Source organism: Acinonyx jubatus, chromosome B4 (assembly GCF_027475565.1).
Source record: "Acinonyx jubatus isolate Ajub_Pintada_27869175 chromosome B4, VMU_Ajub_asm_v1.0, whole genome shotgun sequence".
Lineage (NCBI taxonomy): Eukaryota > Metazoa > Chordata > Mammalia > Carnivora > Felidae > Acinonyx > Acinonyx jubatus.
In genome coordinates this window covers 61,039,190-61,057,512 of record NC_069387.1, presented here as the reverse complement: position 1 = coordinate 61,057,512, position 18,323 = coordinate 61,039,190, and the positions used below count along the sequence as shown (strand labels likewise).

Here is an 18,323-nt window from a genome sequence, read left to right as displayed (position 1 = left end):
AATTAACGTTTCTGTTATAAATGATAACATAGAAGTAAGGTTCCTTAAAAAATAATCATAGTGTATAAGCTTCTCCAAATTCTTTAGATGTCCAAGGAATTCAATAAATAAAAGTACTAAAAAAAGAAAAGAAGCCCCACAAAATGGTCATGCAGACATGGTGTTTTACCACAGATATTAAGTTGATCAGCCATTTAATGCGCAACAGATTTCTTTCCTCCCATAATTCATTTAGGTAAAATTTATGGAGAAAAGAAATCTATACAATAAACCCTAATTAGCATAACAGTAAAAAGTGAGGCCACAGGGGATAGTGGTTAAAACTATACCATACCTAATGATGTCAGACTTGGATTTGAATCCAGAAAGACTTGAGCAGGGGACAGAGATAGAGTGAGGTGGATAGACAGACAGACCACTCTCGGGTGAGCAAGGTATTATTACCCTACTTACAAATAAGGAAACCAAGGGTCATAGATACAAGTATATATCTTGCCCACTGTCACACAGCTATTAATTGCTAGTGCTGAGGTTCAAACCCAGGTCAGTCTGCCTTGTGAAGCCTATGCTTTTCAAGCACTATCTGATGATAACAGACAGTTCCCAGGTGATATTGATCATGCTGGTCTGGAAACCACATTTTGAGAACCACTATACATAAAGGTCAATAGCAGGCAATAAATAGCCCAATAGTGGGAACAAGTGTGGAGATTTGCAAGTCAGTTTCACAGATAAGTTATGTACAGTACAATCAAGATCTCCAGGACAAAAGTAATATTGTTGTGTGATTGAAAAGAACAGTAGGTAAAGACAGTGCTGACCACAAGACTCTGCCACAATATTTATCTAGAGATCTATTCGCCGGCTACCAAGCTAAAAAGGCATGTCTGCTATGTGAGAAAAACAAACTCCATTAGGGATATATAAGTGAACACAGCTGTCTGAAGAGGGATCTAGATTTCAGCTTTATGCCACCTTATCATTTTGGTTTTAAGACCCACTAGCTACAAAGCAGGCAGTGTTGGGCAGAGGCAAGTGTGTTGCCTCAGGGGCCAGACTGAGATCTAGAGTCTGACTCTCATTTACCACCTGGGTGACCTCTGGTAAGTTAACACTCCAGGCCTGTGTTCCCATCCATAAAATCTGGAAAATGAAAATTGAGGATATGAATCATTCTTTTTTCATCAGGCTGTTGCAAAAATCAATGAGGTAAGGCACAAAAAAGCCTTTGAATGGTGCCTGCCATGTACTAGGTGCATAAGTACTTAATACTAAGTACATAAGTACTAACTACATAACTGTCAGCTACTATTATTTGTCCCACTGCTGAGTCAAGCCATGAGAAACAGGAGAGGCTTTCCTGATTCTCTTCATGATCATTTGTACCAAAATCTCATCCAGGTACCTGCAGGTAAATGTGATCATCGGGGTTCCTGAGTGTCTGTAATGTGCTGTGCTAACAGATACTGCCTCCGTTAGATGGGAGCATTTCTAAACATGGGAAAGGAGGCTTTTTATAAAAGAAAACAAAAAAACAACAACAAGAAAAACACCTTATTTAAATTTTCCTTTTGCCAACCCTAAATGACCCTGTATATTTCAAAGGGGCCTCTGAACCAGACACATGCGTTTTTTTTTTTTTTTTTTTTCATTTAATTCCTGCAGCAATCCTGGGAAGTCCTTGTCTCTGTTCCTATGTTGAACACCGCAAACCGGAGCTTACGAGGTAAAATGACAATAAACTGATAAGCCAGAATTTGACTAAGATATGCTTGAGACCAAAGCCAATACTACCTTCAGATTTATAAAACATGGGAGGATACGTACAATCTTTTATTTAAGGAGTGAGGGGGTCTGATACGCAAATGCTAATTTATGTATGTAGTATTTCATGTTCCATGTTTTCCCCTTAGAAGAACAGATGGAATAATACAAATACCAAGTTACCATAGATAAGTATGTAACACCTAAACCTTGTGGAGTGTGGACAACTGCCAAGTATTATCGCATGGCTACTTACTAATCATACCTGTTCAGAATAGAATAGAATATCCAAAACTTGGGGGGGGGCTACCTTGAATTTAGAAGTAGGAAAGGGTTCTGTTGAACTTTGACAGATTTTGAGGTTGGAGAGTCCACTCTGGGGATTTTAGCATTTTTGATTCTTACTCAGTAATTTCCAGAACATAGAGTATCTGCTCACCTGCCCTGGACAGAGCCTATGCCCTCTTTCTTCTCCTACAGGAAAACACCACAGATTTCTATGAGCACCTGATTGCCATCTTGTCTCCTCTCCTCTACCTGCCCAGGCATCCTGGCCCCCCCAACTTGCAATCTGGGGCTGTCAGGGAATATTGTAGTGAGTCATCTTGCCCCAAGGCTCTTCCCCTAAGGCATACCTTACTATTTAGGATCTGGAAAACCCTCTGCTGCGTAGTCTGGCCAGCCTTGGTCCTCACAAGGATGTAAATGACTTTCAGGTCTGGGCTGGTGCGAAACAGCTTCTCCATCAACACTTTGCCCATGAAGCCTGTGGCCCCAGTGATGAGAATGGACTTGCCACCATAGAAAGCTGCAATCATGGACATGATTCTTCTCTTTGTCTTTTATAGCTCCAGAAAGAGGTTCCTGAAAAGGAAGAGAAATAACAAAATGTTACATTCTCAGAAGCTCAAAAATGCAGTCATTTAAAATGTTTCTGATGCTTCCAGGAGTTTTGAATGTAGAAAAAGGCCCAAGTGAGGACATCATGGTTTATTGACAAATGATTCATTTCAATCGAGATTTATTGAGATCACTTTATTAAATGCCAGACTTTATGCCGGGAATTGTGGGCAAAAAATGAGTGAGACATGGTTCTTGCCCTCAATAAATTGCTATTATTCAAATGGAGGCCGACACCTAAATACATCATTAAATATAATACATGAGTGCTAAAACAAAGGGGGTCACAGAGGCGGGGTGTACAGCAGGATCTGGAAATTGCAGAAAGACCCGCCTGAATAGGTGGTGATGCATGAGGTAAAACTGGAAGGCAGAGAAGGGCTGGAGTAAAGGTGTCCCAGTCCAAAAAGCAAAAGCAAAGGTACAAGCTATAGATTGTGCTATATGGAGGAAATAAAAGGAGTTCAGGGTTATGAGAATGTAAATGATAAGGCTAGTAGTGGCCCCAGAGCCTGTGAAAATTAAGCTGAGAACAGCCATCACATTTTTTGAAACTTATGATGGAATTACCATTACAGTGGCAGTTTTATTTACAGAAAATATTGGAACAAATAGCTTTTGGTCTCACTTGAACTAACAGGCCTTTGCCTACCTAGCCATTTCTGAATAAATATGCTTTTCTCTTCCTTGAGCTAAAAAGGGGCCCCGTGCCTCCCTTTCCCTGTATGGCGGCTATTCTTAGGGTTGAAATGTGGCAAGAGACAAAGGGCAGAGAAGCTCGAACAAGTGAAGCCACAGACCAGGGACTTTGTTAACCCTGAAGTGGCTCCAGGTGATCTATCGTCCGTTTCCGGCCAATGCCAGGAACACAGAGAAGGGGCAAATCTGGTAGGGGGAAGCCACATGCGGCATTTGGATCCTGGGCCTCCTGGAAAAGGCACCATATACTGTAGGCATGCAACGTGAAGTGTTTCGTCTTTAAGCCTGGGTTTAAAACTGTCCATTGGAAGCAGCGGTGGAGAGCTTTGAATGAAACAGTGCTGTGGTGTGGGTGCAGACTTCCTTTCTGTCATTGTCACTGACGGCCATCTGTAGCCGCTCCCCGGCAATCTGCTGGATGGGGTTGGGTTGATCTTGCAAAACACAAGCCCAGGGACTGGCCCTAACATCAGAGCTCATGAAGAAGACAAAAACAGGCAGAAGAGTCAGCACCCTGCCTTGTCAAGTCCAGTCAGGATTACTCTGCCAGTAACTCCTCAACGAACTCCTTAACTTCTCATAGTCATAACTTACAAATTGTAATTATAGACATAGTTTATACTGTAAGGAATTTGAGGCTGTTCTTGGGCAGAGCTCTTTGCCTTTGGAGGATTCGTTCATTCATGAATTCACTCAACAAGTAATTTTGAGGACCTATCATGTCGGCATCTGTGCAAAGTTCCAAAGATTAACAGATGAATAAGGCAAACAGACCCTTGCATTCCCTTTAGCAGAAGAGGCCAACAACACAAAAGTAGTAAATATGCAAACAAGATAATTATAGACTGTTAAAAATGCAAATAAAATAGGGATCAGTGACAGAAATCACACCCAATCATCAACACTATTCACTTTAGGAAATCTGGATTTCAAATGATGTTAGCTATATCCCCTGAGTCCCTATTTAAACCCCTCTTATTGAAGGCTGATGTGAAAAATACTATTTTGAAGAACACATTTGGACTTGGTGCAAAATAGCAATCATAATTTTGGTCATGTTCAATAATGTTATTCATGCTGCAATGTATCCAATGATTTTCTCTAGATTTTATCACTTGGGAAAAGTATTGATGAGTTTTGTCTTGCCTGCCTTGAAACTCAGGAAAGTGCTGTCACCACGTCTGGAAGGCAGTATGACATCCTAGTTTAGTGCACAGGTTCTAAGCAAGACCATCTGAAATCAAATCCCAGTTCTACCACTTATTAGCTCTGTGACCTCAGGCAAATTATGAATTTCTCTATGCTATAGTTTGCTCATCAGTAAATGGAGATAACAAAAGCATCCACTTAATAATGCTGTGGTAAGAATTATATGAGTGAATACATTAAAACTGTTAGCAATCAGGGGCGCCTGGGTGGCTCAGTCAGTAAAGTGTCTGACTTCAGCTCAGGTCATGATCTCTCATTCGTGAGTTTGAGCCTCACATTGGGCTCTGTGCTGACAGCTCAGAGCCTGGCGCCTGCTTCAGATTCTGTGAATCCCCCTCTCTCTGCTCCTCCCTAACTTGCACTTTGCCCCTCTCTCTCTCTCAAAAATAAACATTAAAAAATTTTTTTTTTAACTCTCAGCAATCAAAACAGTATTCTATTGGCACAAAGTAGACACCTAGATCAGAATAGACAGCCCAGAAATAAATCCACATTTATATGGCCAGTTAATCTTTGACAAAGAAGACAAGAATATACAATGGAGAAAAGACAGTCTCTTCAGCAAATGGTGCTGGGTAAACGGGACAGCCACATGCACGAGAATGAAACTGGACCTCTTTCTTATACCATTCACAAAAATAAACTCAAAATTCATTAAAGACCTAAATATGACACCTTGAGCCATAAACTAGAAGAAAACATGGGTGGTAATTTCTTTGGCATTGGCCATAGAAACATTTTTCTTGATATGTTTCCTCAGGCAAGGGAAACAAAAGTAAAAATAAACTATTGGGACTATACCAAAATAAAAAAGCTTTTGCACAGCAAAGGAAACTATCAAAAGATATTTAATTGGAGGCAACCTACTTAATTGGAGAAGATATTTTCAAATGATATAGCCAATAAGGGCTTAATATCTAAAATATATAGAGAACCCATACAAGTATACATCAAAACATCCCAAATAATTTGATTAAAAATGAGCCGAGAACCCAAACAGACCTTTTCCCAAAGAAGACATTCACATGGCCGACAGACACATGTCTGTCACAGGCTCAACATAACTCATCCTCAGGGAAATACAAATCAAGACCACAGTGAGATAGCACCTTACACTTGTCAGAATGGGTAGAATCAAAAGGACAAGAAATAACAAGTGTTGTGAGGATGTGGAGAAAATGGACTCCTTGTGCACTCTTGGTGGAAATGTAATTTGGTGCAGTCACTGTGGAAAACAGTATAAAGATTTCTCAAAACATTAAAAATAAAATGACTATATGATCCAGTAATTCCACTATTAGGTATTTACCCAAAGAAAACAAAAACACCAATTTGAAGAGATACATGCCTCCCTATATTTACTGAAGCCTTACTCGGCATTACAATGGCCAAGATACGGAAGTAACCTAAGTGTCCATCAACAGATGAATGAACACAGAAGAGGTGGTATAGACACACAATGGATATTACTCAGCCATAAAAAGAATGAAATGTTGCCATTTGCAACAACATGGATGGACCTAGAGGATATAATGCTAAGTGAAATAAGTCAGACAGTGAAAAACAAATAGTGTATGATCTCACTAATGTATGGAATTTAAGAAACAAAGCAAACAAAGAAGGAAAAAAAGACAAGCAAAAAACCAGCCTCTTAAATACAGAGAACAAACTGATGTTTGCCAGAGGGTGGGTGGGTAGGAAGAAGGATGAAATAAACAAAGGGGATTAAGAGTACACTTATCATGATGAGCACTAAGCCATGTACAGAATTGGTGAATTATTTATTATATTGTATATCTGAAATGAATATAACATTGTATGTTAATAATGTCAATTAAAAAAGAAAGCTCTTAGTTTCCTATAGTATATACTAAGTATTAGCTATTAATACAGTCACTGTATTATATGTTTTTCCTCTTAATAACTTCTGGTTTTTCCCTTTGACATTTATTTTAAGTACTCTGTATTATGCATTTAAAAATCCTCTTTTGGAAATAAGAGGTGATTTACAACTCAATCAACCATCCAGCCAAGTAAACTGTTTTCCCCAAATGCAACTCTACTTGATGATGACCCTTGCCAATTCCTTTTTATATAAAAATGTTTTGGCATCATACCCCTTTAGTATATTAGGCATACATGAGCTTGGTTGGCAGGGAAATACAGAAGAGAAACTGAGTTTGGATAGGGTTACTTTCCATGCAAATATACTGTTAAGATATAAAAAAAACATGTTTTTAATGTTTATTTATTTTTAAGAAAGAGAGAGAGACAGAGCTTGAGCAGGGGAGGGGCGGAGAGAGGGAGACACCGAATCTGAAGCAGGCTCCAGGCTCTGAGCTGTCAGTACAGTGCCCCATGTGGGGCTCAAACTCATGAACCATGAGATCATGACCTGAGCCAAAGTCAGACACTTAACCAACTGAGCCACGCAGGTGCCCCATTACTGTTCACATATTTTGATCCCAGACACAGTTTTGTAGCATGTGATAAAAAATTTCAGGAAGCAGGTAATATACTTCTAATGAGCCCATTTCTTATAGAACAAAGGAAGGGTTGATGTGTCCCCAAAGAACGGAATTTGCCTGCTCTGTCTGGAGTCCAACTACTTCTCAAATACAACCCAAACCATGGCAGAGAACACTGAGTTCTCCGACAGGAAAACAAAACATAAAACAGTACTTCCTGGCACTCATTACCCAATTGTCAAGAGCAGGTGGCAGAGGAGTGTGGCCAAGATTCTGATCAAGACAAGCGATTCTGAAAAATGTCAGGGAATTCCTCATCCTCCGATCAAAGCTGTAACAGAGATGTTTCCTCTACTTCTTGCTTCCACTCTCAATATATGGCTTAACACTGGCCCCAGAAACTCCTATATGAAATTTGGCTCCCTGAATTCTATTCCGGGTATTAAACTTGCAAGGTCCAGGGACTGTTAACCCTGAATATAATTCATTAAAATAATTAAATTCTTTTAAAAATTAAAATAACCTTACATTCAGTAATGGATGATATGCAACTCTTCAAGGAGTAATACGTTTAGGACAGCTGACCAGGTAATGGTTTGCCTTTCATATCTTCTGATTGCCAGTGCAGAGAGCAAAGGACAATTTCTTGTCCCTCATGCTCATGATATGGCTTGTGGGAAGCCTAAGCCACTTTGACAACTTTCAGAATCATCCTGTATAATGTAGGATGCATGATGCTTGAATGATAAATGAGGGGGCCTATGAAAATCAGCCAGTGCATGTTTGTTGAACACGTACTACGTGCCTGATACTGGGTAGGCACTGGGAATAGCAGTGAATAGGCTGTAGGCAGCTTAGATTCTTCCTTTCTATTCTGGAGCTTTCTCCTTAAGATCATTTCCCATGGTCATGAGTAGAAATAGCTAGTTTTTACTATCCTTTTGGTAGTAAAATGAGGCTGTTCTCATTTCTAGAGAACAGATGTGAAAATCCTGAATCATAATTGTTGTGCCAAGTTATATACATTTTTGCTGGTTTCAGCATATGGGAATTATTCTTTGAATGGTTCTTCTGGAAAATAAAAAAATTAAGATTCAGAAATGCAAGGGAGACAAGCTTGCCCAAATTTCTTGATAGTCCTTCAGAAAAAAACATTAAAAAAACCCAACAAGGTTCTTTGCCTCTCAGGAATCTTACATAACCAAGGTTTCTTAGTCTTGGCACTATAAACATTTAGAGATGAATAAATGTTTGGAGGAGGGGGCTGTCCGGTACAATGTAAAGTCTTTACTTGCATCCTTGGCCTCTACTCACTAGATGGTAATAACATCGCTCTTCCTCAGCCAGGTATGTCTAGACTTCGCTAAATGTGCTCTCGGGAAAAATTGCCTCTTCTTCAGAGAATCATTGTTCTTGGACCTTCTTCAATTCTCATTTTATAATATGCAGCACATCATACTAAAAAATCAAGATTCAAGGCTTAAATTTCTGTTTGTGAAGCTAAGCACAAATAAGATCCACTGCTACCCCTATTTTACCTATATTAAATCCTTCATGGCTAAGTATATTTACCCAAGCAAATTACACGCATGGCAAATTCTGATAGTACTCAAAGTGAAGATGAAGGAAGATTTCTTCAGAGAAAGATTACCCCCTTTTTATTTAACCAAATTTCTTCTGGTCTCTGTGCTTTAAGTTAGACTATGAACCCCACATTTCATATAGATTGAGCCTCTCAATTTTATCCATCTAAACTGATTATGGGCAAACTTTGGAAAGAATAGCAATTGGGCCAACAGGAGATCAGCCAAGGAAAACCATTTAGTATTGGTTACTGTATATTAATAATTCTATAAATAATTGAGCCAATCTCATCTATAGATAATTCTGTTATCCTTTGTGAAAATTCAGACATGATGTGTATTAAGATATATCTCATGTAGGCAAATGGAGTGTCAGTTGGCAATGAGCCTGGTAATATGGGCTGATCTATTGAAGAAAATTGATGCTATTTTGTAAAACTCAGTAAATCAAAGTTGTTCTGCTTCATCAAAATTGAACAGTTGAAATTCTTTCAATAAATGTGTTGAATTAATCACATAAATGCATTTACAAAATATTATTCAATGAAAAAAAGGAGACGACAAACTTGTGAAGCATCATTAATGTCCATTACAAACCCCTGTGGGAAAGAATGGGGGTGTGTGTGTGTGTGAAATCAATGACAGTAGCTGTATAATAGTGTGATAGGATTAAAGGGAAAGAGTCTCTTTTCATGTCTGTAATTTCTTTCCATGATTTTAAATGGTAATTTAATGATATATACTTTGAAAAAGTTCCCAGAAAGTCATGGCAGCTGGTATTTTTATAGGCTCTTCTTTTGCTGTGGGCACTAAAGGTACAAAGAAATTTGCAAAACAAGCCTCCTTAGTTTATTTATTTTATTTTTCTTTTTTTTTTTTAGAGAGAGAGAGAGAGAGTACAATCTGGGGAGAGGGGCAGAGGAAGAGAGAGAGTATTAAGCAGGCTCCAAGCTCAGCACAGAGCCCCTTGAGGGACTCAATCCCATGACCCTGGGGTCTTGACCTACGCCAAAATCAAGAGTCAGATGCTCAACTGACTGAGCTACCCAGGTGCCCCCAAACCTCATTTGTTTAAAATGTGTTTAAATATTTTTAAAAATGTAGCTAAAATTACATTAAACACTATTTATGGCCTGAATTATTCCTCTCCACATGCATAAGTTCAAAGTCTAACACCTACTGTGATGGCATTTGGATATAAGGTGTTTGGGCTACATGGGATCATCAGGGTGGGGCCCTAATTCGACAGGACTGGCATCCTAATAAGAAGAGGAAGAGACACCAAAGAACAGTCTCTCCTTAAACATTAGGCACCAAAGAAAGGCCATGTAAGTAGGTACAGAGAAGGGAGTTGTCTACAAGCCAAGAAGAGAGCTCCCACCAGAAACTGAATTTGCCTGCACCACAATTATGGACTTACAGCCTCCAAAACTATAAGAAATAAATGTCTGTTAAAGCCACCCAGTTTGTGGTATTTTATTATAGTAGCTCGAGCAGCCTAATGCATACACAAACACACATGAACAGAGAGATGAACATTTTTGGATAAGTAAAATAACTTGACAATAATTCCTATCAACCTTACTCCAATTATGGAGTAGACCTTTTTAGTGAAGCGAATGTATCTGTCTCATTTTCCCATCTTTGGCGATAGAGGTAGGCTATTGATTTGTGGCATTTACATGTTTGTGAAAATATGGACAGGCCTTTTACAATAAACTATAGAGACGTCATTAATCCAAGCCTTAAGAGTCTGTATATAAGTCACATATCTGCTTTCAAGTACTTAGTAGGAAAAAAAGAGTTTTCATCAGAATTCTTTCTTTTTTATTTATCTTTAGTTTCCACAATTCAGCAATAAACTTAGATACCTTTCACTGTGGGCTTGTTATATAAAGTCTTTCTGCGAGAACTTTTAAGTTCTTGATGGGGACATACTAACCCCCAGGGGTATTGTGGGCAACTGTTGGGGGCACAGCCTCACTAATCACATTAGCAATGAGCCATAGTCAGGAAAAACCAATTTGGAAAGAGTTCTGAAGGGGGAAGGACAGTCCAGGCTGGCTTTAGAAACACAAAATTTACTAATCACCTTAACACATTCTTCTTAGTTTCCTTGTGCTTAGCTCATTAGTAAGTGTTCCAAAAAGCCCTCCAAACTTAACAAAGATGAAAAAGGAAAAATATGACCTAAACTCATTATTTCATCATAATTGATTAAATAGGTGTGTAGACTGCCTACAATATGGGACCTACTGGGTTAGGTGTGAATAATTAAAATGTAAACATTCTTCCTAAATGGTAAGGCATTATAAAAATGCATAGTACCATTATTATTGCTTATAGGTAAGTCAAACAATAGGCAACATGTGAATATTCTTTTTTTTTTTAATTTTTTTTAACGTTTTATTTATTTTTGAGACAGAGAGAGACAGAGCATGAACGGGGGAGGGGCAGAGAGAGAGGGAGACACAGAATTGGAAGCAGGCTCCAGGCTCTGAGCCATCAGCCCAGAGCCCGACTCGGGGCTCGAACTCACGGACCGCGAGATTTGCGAGATGGTGACCTGAGCTGAAGTCGGACGCCTGACCGACTGAGCCACCCAGGCGCCCCAACATGTGAATATTCTAAAATGGTATCAAGAGTCACAATCAAATGGAAATCTTGATGCTTCCTATTTTGTCTTGATTAATTATAAATTGGTGGGGTTGTAAATAAAAGAATAGTTGATCTATTAACACAATGACCAAAGGAACCCAACTGAATGGATAGTAAGCTAACCTACTTTTTCATGCTCTGCTTAGAACTAAAGACTATTTTTTTTTTAAGATGACATGACATAGATTATCTATCTATCCATCCATCAACAGACAGAGGAAGAGAAAAATAGAGATAGAGAGGGAGGAGAGAAATAAGTGGGAGGGGAGAGAGACAGAGAGAGAGAGAGAGAGAGGGAGGGAGGGAGGGAGATGGGGAGAAAAATGTGTGTGTGGGAGTGGGGAGGGAATTTTAAGAAACTGTCTCATGAGATTATGGAAGTTTGGTAAATCCAAAATCTGCAGGCTGGAGACTCAAGGAAACGTTGCAGTTTAAGACCAAAGGTAGAATTCTTTCTTGGGGGAAGTCGGTCTTTGTTCAATTGAGTCCTTCAAGTAATTGCATGAGGCTCACTCACACTATGGAGGGTAATCTGCTTTACCCAAAGTCCATTGGTTTACATGTTAATCTCATTCATATACGCCTTCATAGAAATATCTAGAATAATGTTTGACCAATATCTGGGCACTTGGTCTAGCCAGGTTGACATATAAAATTAAACATCATAAGTCCACCCTTGTTGACTTGGCACCCACGCAAATCTCCTTAAACCATAATTTCCAAAATAATGACAATAGCAAACTCATACTTCTGCCCAACATTATATAACTATCCTGCATACAACTAAAACATACTAACTTTTTCCCCAGAAGAGGATGCAAAGTCTTTGGTTAATATTTACTCTTCTTTCTGATATCCTATAACTTAAAATACTATGACATAAAGTTGAAATCAGTTAAATACTAAGATATAAAATTAATATATCTTATTTCACATAAGAGGATTAGCGAGGAAAACATTTGTTTTACACAGACACACAAATGTATTCATAACAAAACAACAAAAATAATCATGACAACTATAGTCATCATTTCTGTAACTAGTCACATGGTATTTGTAACTACATTTCAGTTGGCAGTTCAGTGGGCCAGGATTCTTTACCTGGTGGGCATGACCCAAGCCTTCATTCCTGAAGCGTCTGGGTCATCAGCAGTCCTCTCTGAATTGGGTCATTGTCGTTTTTCATTGACCTTGATCACAGGGCATTATACCCTCCAATCAGTTTTCTAGGTGTGTAGGATGGTTTAGAGTTGGTCTGGCTGTATTTCATTGACGCGAGACACACAAAAAACTTCCATGCTGTTCGGCCATCTTGGCTCCTGGATCACAGGGCATTATAATGCTAAGAGATGCCCTGAGGGATCGCCTATATTTCAGACACACTCTTCCTTACCTCCAATGTGTTTCCTCTTGGTAGTTAGGATCAATACTCCCCCAGCCAGCACAGAGACTCCCCTCTTTGCTTGTTGATTCAGAGGCATGAGATATTCAAAGTGGCCAGACAGCAGGCTTAACTTCCAGTTCAATTGAATCATTGTTGTTACTCCTGGTAGGACCTTTCTTCCCTTTGGAACTAAGATTTTTAAGCCAGCAGAACACAGGGTCATGAGGAGAGGGAGAAAATTTTTGATAGTGGGTCATTGGGGTAATAGTGAGTGGTGACACTCATTTCTGCCCCTTAACGCACGGACCTGTGAATCTTGGCTATGGGAGAAAATAGCACAATCTATTAGATGCTGATTCAGAGCATATACAGTCTTCTGCAGAATTTTGCCCCTGTCCTTCAAGGTACTGCCACATAACTGGCACTATAAATGAGTCTTCTAAAGACCATTACACCATTCTGTCAAGTCAGCTGCTTCGGGATGGTGATGAACATGACAAGACCAGTGAATTCTATGAGCATGAACCTATCGCCACACTTCATTTGCTCTGAATTGAGTTCCTTGATCAGAAGCAATGCTGTATGGAATACCATGATGGTGGGTAGGCATTCTATAAGTCTGTTCATGGTAGTTTTGGCAGAAGTATTACATGCAGGGAAGGCAAATCCACATCCTTTATTTCAGCAAGAACAAAACACCGACCCATGATGGAAGTAGTCCATTGTAATCAATCTGCTTCTAGGTAGCTGGCTTATCACCTGGGGATTCAGTGTTGGTCTCCTTTTCTGGAAAACTGGGCACTCACCAGTGTATTTGTGGACGAGTCAGCCTTGGTGAGCATAAGTCCATGTTACTGAGCCCACACATAACCTTCATCCCTGCCACTATAACCACTTTGTTTATGAGTCTATTGGGGGATAAAGGGGTAGCTGTGGTCATCCTATCCATTTGATTATTAATATCTTCCTTGGCCAAGGCCATTCTTTGGTAAACATTTATGTGGTGCACAGGTATCTTCACATTTTGGCTCATTCCACATACCTTTTCCCCAGACTTCTTTGTTGTCAATGTTCTTTCGTGTTCTAATCATGTTCTTTTGAGTCCCTGACCATCCAGACAAACCATTGGCCACAGGTCATAAATCAGTATACAGTTATACATTTGGCCATTTCTCCTTCCAAGCAAAGTGAATAACCAGGTTCACTGCTTGACATTCTGTTCACTGAGAGGATTTCCCTTCACCACTATCCTTTGGGGATGTCCCAGAGAGAAGCAATTGTTCACTTTGGGTGGTACCTACATCTCTCTCTTCTTCTGTCACCTGATTATAGGGAATTCCTCACAAGGTCATAGATGCAGGCTGAGAGAAAAAAGGTAGTGTAGCACTAGTGGGGACCATGGGCATTTGGGCCACTTCTTCATGGGTCTACTTGTGTCTTCAGGGCTTTCTTGGGCCTGATCAGATATGTAAAACTTGTATTTGATGATGAAGTGCTGCTGTGCATGCCCAGCTCTATGGCTTGGTGGGTCAGATGAGGTCCAGTTCGTGATGGGCAGCTCAAGTTGCATGATAAGTTAGTGGTATGGTTAGGTGTTCAGTTTCCACTAAGGCCAATAGTAGGCCTAAAGCTGATTCTTAAAAGGAATGTAGTTATCCATAAAGGATGGCAGGGCTTTACTCTCAATCCTAAGAGTCTGTGCTATGACTCACCAGTAGAGGCCTGCTGAAGGCTCCCAACAGCATCCTTATCTGCCATTGCCACTTCAAAGATTATTGGATCTGCTGGATTATATGCCTCAAGTGGCAGAGTGGCTTGCACAGCAACATGGACCGGTTGTAGAGCCTTCTCTTATTCTGGGACCCATCAAAAAATGGAGGCTTTTGGGGTTACTCACTAAATGGGCCAGAATAACATACCCAAACAAGGATATTGTTGCCTCCAAAACCCAAAGAGGCTCAGTAGGGCATCATATCTCTTGTTTGGTTGTAGGAGGGACCGGATGCAACAACTTATCCTTTATCTTAGAAGGGATATTTCAATGTGCCCTACACCACTGGCCCCCTAAACCCCCAAAGAGATAGAAGATTCCTGAATTTTTGTTGGACTTTACCAATAAAATTTTTGTCAGTTACCACCCTCTGGTAACGATATCTTACAAATAAGTCTATAGTACTTGCTACTTCTTGCTCACTAGGTCCAATCATCATAATGCCATCAATGTAATGGATCAAAATGATAGCTTATGGAAGGGAAAGGTCATTAAGATTCCTGCAAATTAAATTATGGCATAGGGCTGCAGAGTTGATATATCCCTGAGATAGGACAGTGAAGATGTCTTGCTGGCCTTGCCAGCTGAAAGCAAATTGCTCTGTTTTTTTTTATTAACATGTATGAAGAGCAAAGCATTTGCCAGATCTGTAGCTACATACCAGATACCAGGAGATGTGTTAATTTTCTCAAGCAATGAATCCACATCTGGTATAACAGCTGCAATCAATGAGTCACCACTGTGTTAAGCTTATGATAATCCATAGTCACTCTACAAAATTTATCTGTCTTCTACACAGGCCAAATAGTCAAGGTGAATGGGAATGTGGTAAGAATCACCACCTGGGCATCTTTCAAATCTTTGATGGTGGCACTCATCTCTGCAATCCCTCCAGTAATGAGGTATTTCTTTTGGTGTACCATGTTACTAGGTAGAGGCAGTTCTAGTGGCTTCCACTTGGCCTTTCTTGCTCCACAGGTCAGGGATTCTGCGGGGATTCTGTCACCTACTGGATATATCTATTTCAATTATGACTTTCTGAACTGAGGAAAAATGGGTACAGACACCTACTGAGCCCAGTGCGAGATGGTTCTAACATAAAACTCCCCTGATCACCTGATATCCATAAGCTCCTATTCTGACTGATGGACTACAGGGGCATTTTGGGTTTCCTAGAATTAGTGTCAGTTCAGAGCCACTGTCCGGTAGTCCCCAAAAGTTCTCATTATTTTCTTTTTCCCCAGCGTACAGTTAACCTGGTTAAAGACTGTAGGTCCCTTTGGGGATGGCAGGGAAAAAGATTAACAAAATGCATTTTTAGCAATATACAGTTGTCCTGTCTCAAGGGGGCCTGGCTTCCCCCTTCATTCTGCCTCTGTAAATTGGCTTGCATCTGGGAATTGATTCAGAGGTCATAACTCTGTTTTAATGATTCAAATTAGACTTCTGTTCAAGTTGACCTAGAACTTTTCTGCTTATACAGATCAAGCAAGAATTTAGTAGGCTTCCCATATATTTCACTTCTAGGAACACCATGATCAACCAGTCAATGCCCTAGCACTCTATAAGTCAGATTATATTCTGATTTATGCTTCATTCTGCTGTCCATTATGGAACCATGACCACCTTGACTTTGGCAATGGAGGGTCAACACTTGACTCCAGCCATGCGAGGATCTTCAACGCATTTAGGTTTTCCAATTTAGTGACAGCAGTCCTCACTGTAAGTTCTGGACTACAGAGAAGAATAACCACTTAGGTCTTCAAGGATCTTGGGACTACCCTCACAAATTTATTTCTGTGGTCCAGCCAAATTGACACATAAAATGAACCATCATAATCATTAATATTTTCTGCTAACACATTCACCATATGCAAGACTTCTCCCACAAATTTTAATGAACAAAATCCTTGCTTGATGTCTTGGTAGCTGAATATAAAATACAGAGACAGGAGGAAGTTTTAGTTATTTGGAATTATTTCCTTTGTCTGTTTTTCAACCAAAGTATTCATTACTGGTAAACTCTTCTATCTCTGAACTGTCTCAGCTTAAGTACAGCAACAAAAAATTATGTGAGGTGTAATAGAGGCACAGTGAGAAGAACACTGATGTAGGAATTAGCAGCAGAGCAGAGTTCATTTCTAGGACTCAATTTTTTTTCTCTTCTGTGAAATAATATTCTATCTACTTCACAGAGCAGTTTTAATTATCAAATAAGGTAATAAATGAGAGAGATTATTATTCCAAGTGTCATCTGACCAGAACAGAATGATGTTTCCCTTGTTCTGGATGTTATATCCTATACAATTAATGCTACTTTGGCCCTGAATCCAAATACCTTGTGCTTATTTATTAATAGATATTGAGGGTACACCTTGTCACCCTAATTAGGTAGTAAAACACTTGCCAGAGATGTATTTTATATTGCATTATTGCTTACATGCTAACTAGCCCAATACTATGCAATGAAAAGTGGCTTGATAAATATTGTTAAATCAGTGAATGAAGGAGTCAGACTGAAGAACCGATTCATTTAATCAATGAACAAAAAATCAGGGGGTGTTTCACAAAGTGTAGTGGGTATTTGAATCATCTGGAAAGCTGGCTAAAATGGCTCTTTTACCAGACCCCATTTTCTGAGATTCTGATTTAGAAAGCTGGGGCAGGGCCCAAGTAGATGCATTTTAATGAGTACCCCACTGATTCAGATATAAGTGGTAACAGAAATGCAAGTATAGGGGATTTAATTGTGTTCTGATTCCAGATCATATTTTGTACCTTAGTCCCCATGTTTAATGTAAGCCTATGTTGTCCCTATGACTTTTTTTTTACTTAAAAAAATACATAAAATAATCTGCTTACTTAGGAATTCTCATTTCTAACAATAATAGAATGTGGCTAACACAGGACACTGCAGAGCATGGCTTCAGTCCAGCCTAAGCCTCAGTCTGAACTTCCAGGACCTCCCATTTGCATGAAGGTAATTTTGATTGAGAGACTTTGTACATTATTTACTGCCAGCATCTGAGTTCACAGGTGTTACCCATAATAACGCATGTATCGATAGAGGTGGAACGGGGACACGTCTTTTCTAATAAATAACTAAAGCTTTGAAAAGTTATTTTTTTCTTTGTTTTCCTGCTTCCTAATACCAAAATTTGAAACGAATAGCTATTTAAAGGATTTTTAAAAATATAGTGCAAGTATATGAACAGATATTTGCATAGAATAGCATACCAATGATTAATAAATATGTTGCATAACCCCAGTGTTATATATACATCAATGTGCCCTAATTTCTTCTAATAAGATACAGTCTGCCACTCATATGGATTCAAAGACTTATTCAGACTCACTCAAGCAGACCTTAGAAATAAGGTTGGAGATTTCTATTTCTCATCCAAACAATCCTATCTCAACCTTTATTCAACCAGGAAACTGCATGGAAACAAAATAGCTGGAATGTATAAAGTCTTTAACAGCAAGGCCTGATTAAAAGGAGACCAATTCAACATCATTAATTCAGTCCACCACAAAGACAAATGTTTCATAGATTACCACTGAGAAATTACTACAAAACCATAGCACAAATTATTTTTTGTACCACAATATTACAATGGTGTATATGTAAAAATACACGTAGGATAGCAAGATTTGCTACTGTCAGTGATCAGACATAGTATTTGTTAACTGTATCCATCCAAGGAAAAGACTCAGAGTTAGTTAGTTACTTCATGTAGTGAGATTCCAGGAGCTTAGTCATTGCCATATACCAGCTAATTATTCTTGAACCACATGGGAAATTATATTTTTTAAAAAGGTTAATATGAAGGTTAATTATATATAAATCAATATGATGAATTGGAAATCCTTATTTTATAACAGAC

The 18,323-nt window shown here is 39.2% G+C and overlaps 1 protein-coding gene across 3 annotated transcripts in view; it reads right to left on the bottom strand.

The window, feature by feature from the left end:
* Nucleotides 1–18,323, bottom strand: part of FAR2 (fatty acyl-CoA reductase 2) — a 152,781-nt gene that overhangs the window by 45,623 nt on the left and 88,835 nt on the right. For all 3 annotated transcript variants that reach the window (XM_027035833.2, XM_053226096.1, XM_027035831.2), the window contains one exon: nt 2,400–2,628. In XM_027035833.2, the coding sequence (XP_026891634.1) occupies nt 2,400–2,588 (189 nt within the window). In that variant the 5' untranslated portion in view covers nt 2,589–2,628. The remainder of the gene's footprint in view (nt 1–2,399; nt 2,629–18,323) is intronic.